The sequence below is a fragment of the Amblyraja radiata genome, chromosome 6, assembly GCF_010909765.2.
Source record: "Amblyraja radiata isolate CabotCenter1 chromosome 6, sAmbRad1.1.pri, whole genome shotgun sequence".
Taxonomy (NCBI): Eukaryota; Metazoa; Chordata; class Chondrichthyes; order Rajiformes; family Rajidae; genus Amblyraja; species Amblyraja radiata.
Window position 1 is genome coordinate 100,874,070 of NC_045961.1, and position 8,857 is coordinate 100,882,926.

Genomic DNA, 8,857 nt, shown 5'->3' on the forward strand with positions numbered 1-8,857 from the left:
TCCACAATCAGTAACCCGTGCCTGCCTTCTCCCCATATCCCTTGATTCCACTAGCCCTTAGAGCTCTATCTAACTCTCTTTTAAATTCATCCTGTGAATTGGCCTCCACTGCCTTCAGTGGCAGAGAATCCACAAATTCACAACTCTCTGGGTGAATTTTTTTTTTCTCATCATTTTTAAATGGCCTCTACTTTATTCTAAGACTGTGGCCCCTGGCTCTGGACTCGTCCATCATTGGGAACATTTTTCCTGCATCTAGCTTGTCCAGTCCTTTTATAATTTTATACGTTTCTATAATATCCAGGTCTTGATATGGACCAAGTGCAGGTCTTGGTCTTGATATGTACCAAGCGCAGGCAGGTGGGACTAGTGCAGCTGGGACATGTTGGTCAGTATGGGCAAGTTGGGCCGAAGGGCCTGTTCCCACACTGTATCACTCTTCGTGACAAAGTGCCATGCCATAGTTTGCAGTAGAAAATTCCAAATTTCTTTCACTCTTATCATCATGGAAGCGTCTCCCATCTTGGGAAAGGCTGAGAGTCTAATCCCCCTGTCCCACTTAGGAGATTTTTTTAGGCGACTAGGCTGTCGCCACTTGGACGCTGGGGTATTGCCTGTATGGTCGTGAGTCGTCTCCTCAGTCGCCCAAAGAATCGTAGTGTTTATCTGGTCGCCGCTGGATTTGAAATGTTCTAAACTTTTCGGAGACAGTCGGCGACAGTGGGTTTGACGCCAATGAGCGTAGCTTGGCTTCTCCTGATGTAGGTGCTGTCGTAGTTGTCGCCAGGTTAACGTAGGTTGTCGCTGGTGCTGACTTCGGTTTTGTTTTAAAGTACGATTCTATTTCAAATTTTATGTCGAAGGGAGGTCCAGTCGCTGGTTTTTCAGCGATCTGCTACGACTATGACAGTCACTGGCAGTCGCCTAAAAATAGCCTAAGTGGGACAGGCCTATAATCTTTAGACCAAGCCTCCAAATCCTGCATTCCCCAAAGAGCAGAAATAGATTTTCTCAAAACCACCAGCTTCTCAAAGCAACATGAACATTTCAATTCAGTTTGGATCAAAGTGTAACCTTTTGAGTTCCAGGAAATACAAGGCTAGCATCTTAAATTGTCTTCTAAACTTAACCCAGGCTTCATTCTGATAAATTCTGGTATTCTGCCTTACAGCACCAAAGACCCGAGTTCTATCCTAACTATAGGTGCTGTCTGTACGGAGTTTGTACATTCTCCGTGTGCCCGCTTGGGTTTTGCCCAGGTTCTCCAGTTTCCTTCCACACTCCAAAGATATACAGGTTTGTAGGTTAATTGCATTTGGTATAAATTGTAAATTTTCTCTGGTGTTTAGGATGGGGTTAGTGTTTGGGTGATCACTGGTCGGCGTGGATTCAGTAGGCCAAAGGGCCTGTTTCCACTCTGTATCTCTAAAGTCTAAAGTCCAAATAGAATATTTATACTACTACGGGTTTACCACCAGGGGGCGCTGCACGATGGCAGCATCGCCAACAGTCTGTCTGTCTTTTCGCCTTTTTTTTAGTGTGCTTTAAAAGTTTGTGTTAATGTTCTCCGGTTTGTTTTATGTGGGGGGGGGGAAACTTTTTTTCAATCTCTCACCTTGCCGGAGATGCGATTGTTTTCTGGATCGTATCTCCGCTCGCTCTGCGGCCTAACATCGTGGAGCTGGAGGCCTTGCTCGGGACTGACTTGGAGCCCCACCGCGGGGCCGTGGACTGGCTATTGGGGCCGATCCCTTACCCGCTCCAACCTCGGTCTGCAGATATCGCCATCGAGGAGTTTGCAGTCACGGGTAGAGACTGAGTCGGGACGCTCCAAAGTCGCAGAAGGTTCGACCAGCCTCGACCCGGTGTCGATCGCCCAGGTGCGGGGGAGCTGACATCCCTTCATTGCAGAAGCTTGATCGCCCCGACGCGGAGGGCCCGACAACCCACTACGGGAGCCAAGATCGTCCCGTCAACGGAAGGATCGAGGCCTCCGACCGCGGGAGAACAAAGAAGGGAAGAGATTTAACTTTTTTTCACCTTCCATCACAGTGAGGAATGTGGAGGAGTCACTGTGGTGGATGTTTATGTTAAAATGTATTTTGTGTGTTTTAGTGCTTTTTATTGGTATGACAAATAACATTCCTCGTATGTTGCAAAACACACTTGGCTAATAAAGTATGATTGTGATTATTATGATAAATAGACATTGCTATAGATGTACATGACTCCAGAGGGGCCACTGCTGGACGCTGAGCCGTTCCGGATACCAAGATGGATCTGAAGAAGGTTTTCGACCCGAAACGTCACCCATTCCATTTTGTGTCGATCTTAGGTGACTTTTCAGCGGACTGCCTGTGACCTTCAAGCTCACAGCACTCGCCTGAAAAACCGTGAACTGAAACGGCGACTGTCAGAACGGAACACGCGCGCACACACACACCGCAAAGACGGGGGCCAGGGAAAGCGGGGGAGCGCTGTCTGAAATTCACACAGTGCAAAGCCAAGGTCATACAGATACACACCGCGATGAACAGGAAGGTTAAAGATGGCTAGCACAGTAAGTCCTTTAAAAGAGGGGGGAGAAGGAGTGGAGAAGCCAGATAACTTTTAATAAGCCAGAGATACACAGCTGTGAAGTTTGGCGGGCATTTAACATTATCGGTTATCCTTGGTTCTGAAAAATTGAGCTTACGTTTTTTTTTTCCCCAATGAAAATGCCTGGTCAGCAAAGGAGATTAACTAAAACTACCTACGGTTACCTCGACTACCTACAATAACATGGTGACCCCTCTATAACTGCACCTACAATTACGAAAGTATCGATTTTCTCCATGGCGACACGTTGAAAGATTTGCGGCGACCATACTGAGGCCGCGAATAGTTCCCTGAATGCGGGAACTCCTCTCGACCATGAAGGAGACTCACCAGAGCCCACCAGCGAACATGTGGCGACCATGTGGCGATCATGAGGCGAGCGCAGAGTCTCCTGCACTCGTCTAAAAAGTTGCCTAAGTGGGACAGGCCCTTTACAAGTATATACTGGCTATGGAGACGTTCCTTCAGATTTATACCTGGGCCGAATTAATTCATGGAACTGAGTTCACATTTCTTGCATGGGCAGTGTTATATATTTAAGCGAATAACAGAGATCTTGAAATTTAAAATATGCTCTTGTATCCCCCTAGGATAATTGATGGACGAGACTTGATGTCGTTACTGAAGGGTGATGTAGAGAGGTCTGAGCATGAGTTCCTGTTCCATTACTGTGGCAATGCTTTGAACGCAGTGCGATGGCACCCAAAAGACAGTAAGTTTCCGGCAACTGGGCAGCACGGTGGCACATTGGTAGAGTTACTGCCCTACAGCGCCAGAGACACTGGTTTGGTTCTGGCTATGGGTGCTGTCTGGAGTTTGTACGTTCTCCCCGTGACCTGCGTGCGTTTTCCCCCGGTAGCTCCGGTTTCCTCCCACACTCTAAAGACGTACAGGTTTGTAGGTTAATTGGCTTGGTGAAATTTGTGAATTGTCCCTAGTGTGTTGGATGGTGCTAGCGTATGTGGGGCGATCATTGGACGGCGTGTACTCGCTGGGCGCGTACTCGTTAAATCTTTGACCCGGGTGGATTTTCACCGGGATCTTCAGTTTCCTCCCACACTCTTACGACGTACATGTTTGTAGACGTACAGCTTTAAACTAAATTGGTAATATCCAAAGAGAATTGCCTTACTGCGCCAGGGACCCAGGGTTGATCCTGACCATGGCTACTTCCTGTACAGAGTTTGTCACTCCACCTGATTCTGCTGCTTTTGCACTGACAATTTAATAGCAACTCTGGCACTGGCCACTTAAATCAGTTGCCCTGGACGATTTATGACTGTTTTTACTTGTATTTTTAATGTTTCTGTATTTTACCTGCACTTTTTAACTATTAGTATTGTTTTTATCAGGGTCTGGATTGTTTTTATTTATGTCAAAGGTCAAAAACTTTATTTGCCATTTGTGCTTACACACATAGGAACTCTTGTGCAGTTATTCAGAGAGTCAAGTCAAGTCAAATTAAAAATTAAAAAGACACACAGAAGACACATAATCTATAAAAACATATACTACTCTAGAAATAAAAAAAGAAAATGCCTAAAACCCTATATAAAGGGGAAAGTGAGAGCATTGTAACTTGCACAAACCCTATATCAGGACATCAGTTCATTTTGTTTTGTTTTGGCCAAGAGTCTCATTGTTGCAGGGAAGAAGCTCTTAAAAAAGCGTGTTCTGTTTGTGGCGATGCTGTCCGCTCGTCTGTGCCTGAGGTTGTATGTGCAGTTTTTGTGTTTGAGCAGGGAGTGAGCTGGATGTAGTGTGTCTCTGATGATTCTCTCTGCTCTTTTTTGACAGCGCTGTGTGTAGATTGTGTCCATGGAGGGGAGTTCCGTTCTGATAATCAGTGAATATGTGTGAAATGTTTAAGTTTTATGTGCGATGCTCCGGTATTCCCTGGGAAACGTCTTCTCATTTTGCAATGTACAACTGTTGCTTTGCAAGATGACAATAAAGGTTGATTGGTTGATTGGCTTGGTGAAATTCTAAATTGCCCTTAGTGTGTGTAGGATAGTGTTGGTGTGCAGGGATCGCTGTTCGGTCCAGACTCGGTGGGTAGGAGGCCCTGTTTCCTCTCTGTATCTCAATACTAAATTGGTAATATCCAAAGAGAATTGCCTTACTGCGCCAGGGACCCAGATTTGATCTTGACCATGGCTACTTTCTGTACAGAGTTTGTGTCACCCTCGGTCTTATTTCCTTGGGAGAGGTTCAGCGTCGGCACTTTCTGTTGGAACTGATGACTACAGCCTGTTTAATTCGGCTGCTTTCTTTCTAAAGCTTAAACTTCCTTTCAAGAGTGGCCCAGCTGGTAGAGCTACTGCCTCACCGTGAAACCATATAAGATTATTAAGGGCTTGGACACAGTAGAGGCAGCAAACATGTTCCCGATGTTGGGGGAGTCCAGAACTAGGGTCCACACACAGTTTAAGAATAAGGAGTTAGCCATTTAGAATAGAGACGAGGTAACACTTTTTCTCACAGAGAGTTGTGAGTGTGGAATTCTTTGCCTCAGAGGGCGGTGGAGGCAGGTTCTCCGGATGCTTTCAAGAGAGAGCTAGATAGGGCTCTTAAAAATAGCGGAGTCAGGGGATATGGGGAGAAGACAGGAACGGGGTGCTGATTGGGGATGATCAGCCATGATCACATTGAATGGTGGTGCTGGCTCGAAGGGCCAAATGGCCGACTCCTGCGTCTATTGTCTATTGACTCGGGTTTGATACTGACCTTGGATGCTGTCTGAATGGAATTTGCATGTTCTCCCTGTGACCACGCGGGTTTCCTCCGGGTGCTCCAGTTTCTTCCCACAATCCAAAGATGTGTGGATTTATAGAATCATAGTCATACAGCGTGGAAACAGGCCCTTCGGCCCAACATGCCTATGCCTACCAACAGGCCCCATCTACACTAGTCCTACCTGCCTCTGTTTTGCCCATATCCTTCCAAACCTATCCTAATCATGTACCTGTCCAATTGTTTTTTTTTAACCATTGTGATAGTACCTGCCTCAACTACCTCCTCTGGCAGCTTGTTCCAGATACCCACCATCCTTGGTGTGGGGTCAAAAAAAAGTTGCCTCTCAGCTTTATATTGAATCTTTCCCCCCCCACCTTAAACATATGTCATCTGCTCCTTGGTTCCCCTACTCTGGGTAAAACACTGTGCATTCACCCGATCTATTCCTCTCATGATTTTATACACCTCTCTAAGATCATTCTTCAGCTTCTCGTGCTCCAAGGCATACATTTCTAGTCTGCTCAACTTCTCCCAATTGCTCAGGCCCTCGAGTCCTGGCAACACTCTCGTAAATCTTCTCTATACGCAGAAAGACAATACATGATTACAATCGAGCCGTTTACAGTGTATAGATACATGATAAGGGAATAACGTTCAGTGCAAGGTGAAGCCAGCTAAGTCTAGTCAAGAAGAGTCCGAGGGTCACCAATGAGTTAGATAATGGTTCAGGACTGCTCTCTGGTTGTGGTAGGATGATTCAGTTGCCTAATAACAGCTGGGAAGAAACTGTCCATGAATTTGGGGGTGTACACTTTTATACCTTTTGCCCGAAGGGAGAGGGAAGAAGAGGGAGTGGTCAGGGTGAGACTCGTCCTTCAAGATTCAAGAGAGTTTATTGTCATGTGTCCCAGATAGGACAATGAAATTCTTGCTTTGCTTCAGCACAACAGAATATAGAAGGCATGAATACAGAACAGATCAGTGTGTCCATATACCATTGTATAAATATATACACACATCAATAAATAAAACTGATAAAGTGCATATAAACAGATAATGGGGCTATTAATGTCCAGAGTTTAGTTTGAGTTGAGTTTAATAGCCTGATGGCTGTGGGCAAGTAGCTGTTTCTGAACCTGGACGTTGCTGACTTCAGGCTCCTGTACCTTCTACCTGAAGGTAGCGGGGAGATGAGTGTGTGGCCAGGATGATGTGGGTCCTTGATGACACTGCCAGCCTTTTTGAGGCAGCGACTCATGCTGCTGGCCTTGCCGAGGCAGCGTGAGGTGTAAATAGAGTCAGAGGAAGGGAGGTTGGTTAGTGATTAGTGTGATGGTCTGGGCTGCGTCCACAATTCGCTGCAATTTCTTGCAGTCTTGGATGGAGCTGTTCCCAAACCAAGATGCCACAAACCAAGACCACAGGGTATCACCTGTGTGTTGTAATGTTTTCAAGACTATATTTCCTTCCCTCACAATTTCTTTTTTCTTTTTTTTTCCTTCAGGCGATTCCGTTTGGAAAGCTCTTATGTTTACTCCCAGATCTGACACGGATAATTGCTACCAGACCAATATTTGGGGCTGCCACGACGATTACGTCTCTCACCACGACCCGCCGATGCTCTTCGACCTCTTGAAGGACCCCTCCGAGGCTGCCCCACTGTCGCCCGAAACGGAGCCTCTGTTCCACAAAATCCAAGACCAGATCCGAATGGGTGTGGAACGGCATCGGAAGACCTTGACTCCGGTCCCTCTCCAGTTGTCCTGGAGTAACGCTCTCTGGAAACCTTGGCTTCAGCCCTGTTGCGGTACATTCCCATTCTGCGGCTGCAGTGAAGACTCCAGTCAAAATCCAGCGCCTGAAAAATAACACTGGCCACCGGTCACCTTATTTAGTTTTTGTCATTCCATGTTTTCTGTCCGGGGAATAAGGTACGATTGTGGGATTTGTGTGAAATCCCGAGGGTTCCTTTCTGTTGTCCTGCTCAGCGATTGGTGGCTGAGCCTTCAGTTGATGGACTCTAAACTCTTGAATATGTTTTCCAAATCCTCTTCATTTCTTTTAACTCTCTCTCCCCCTCTCTCTCTCTCTCCCCTCCATCACCGGGCTCCATGGAATCTACCTCTTCATCCAAACTTTCGCCCTAAAGCATTCTGCATGGCTCGGACCAATTTCCTCTTTCATGAGTGCCTTGGATGCAATGAAGGTGCTAGGTAAATGAAAGATGTTGCTGTTCTTGTTATTGAAACTCCTCGATTGGATTTGGCACAGATAGGGTCGACAGAACATGGCAAGTTGAGGGGGTGAAAGTAAAAATATATCAAATTGTGAAGCATAGATGGTGTGGACCTAAATTAAAGGCCTAGTTAACGTTAAAATGTAATAGTCTTGTATGAACTTTCCCGTTGAAGGCCTCAGATAATACTACATCAAAATGCTTACCAAAATGATGCCTTGATTACAGAGCATCAGCTACAGGGTGGACAGACTTGGATTGTTTTCTCTGGACTGTCTGAAAATTCTTAAGGGGTTGGACAGGCTAGATGCAGGAAGATTGTTCCCGATGTTGGGGAAGTCCAGAACAAGGGGTCACAGTTTAAGGATAAGGGGGAAGTCTTTTAGGACCGAGATGAGAAAAACATTTTTCACACAGAGAGTGGTGAATCTCTGGAATTCTCTGCCACAGAAGGTAGTTGAGGCCAGTTCATTGGCTATATTTAAGAGGGAGTTAGATGTGGCCCTTGTGGCTAAAGGGATCAGGGGGTATGGAGAGAAGGCAGGTACAGGATACTGAGTTGGATGATCAGCCATGATCATATTGAATGGCGGTGCAGGCTCGAAGGGCCGAATGGCCTACTCCTGCACCTATTTTCTATGTTTCTATGTCGGAGTTTGAGGGAAGACTTAATTCAAATGTATAAAATTATGAGAGGCACAGATAGGGTGGACGATCGGAGCCTTTTTCCCTAAGGTGGAAATGTCCAGCACTAGAGGGCACAGCGATAAGATGAGAGGGGGAAAGCTTAATGGAAGTTTTCATTACACAGAGTAGTGGGGGTCTGGATCGTATTGCCAGTGGGGGGGGGGGGGGGGGGGGGGGGGGGTGGAGGCAGATATGATAGTGGCATATAGGAGGCTTTTAGATAGGCGCGTGGAATAGAGGGATATGGATCTTGTACAGGCGGAGGAGATCAGTTTAACTTGGCATCATGTTCGGCACAGACATTGTGGCCAAAGGGCCCGTTCCTGTGCCCGACCGTTCTTTATTCTATAACATTTACTGTAAATACACGAATCTGACTTCACCTGTTTATTTCCTAATTCAACTCATTCTCCCTCCCAGCTCCCAGCCTTCATGTTTCAACCCTTAATCCTTTTGCCCGGAGTTTTTAACATTAAAGAGAAACATAATCTGTTCTGCATTAGTTATAAAGTTTATGCATTTAAAAATTTGGTCTGAGATTATTTTTTCCACATTGAAATATTTCAATAGATGAATTAAAATGAGCTGAAAATAAAACTC

The 8,857-nt window shown here is 45.9% G+C and overlaps 1 protein-coding gene across 1 annotated transcript in view; it reads left to right on the forward strand.

Moving 5' to 3' along the window:
* LOC116974651 (arylsulfatase H-like) overlaps positions 1-7,576 on the forward strand; it is a 59,617-nt gene extending 52,041 nt beyond the window's left edge. The window contains exons 10-11 of the mRNA XM_033023354.1: positions 3,189-3,310; positions 6,839-7,576. Coding sequence (XP_032879245.1) covers positions 3,189-3,310; positions 6,839-7,203 — 487 coding nt within the window. The 3' untranslated portion in view covers positions 7,204-7,576. The remainder of the gene's footprint in view (positions 1-3,188; positions 3,311-6,838) is intronic.
* Positions 7,577-8,857: the final 1,281 nt, after the last annotated feature.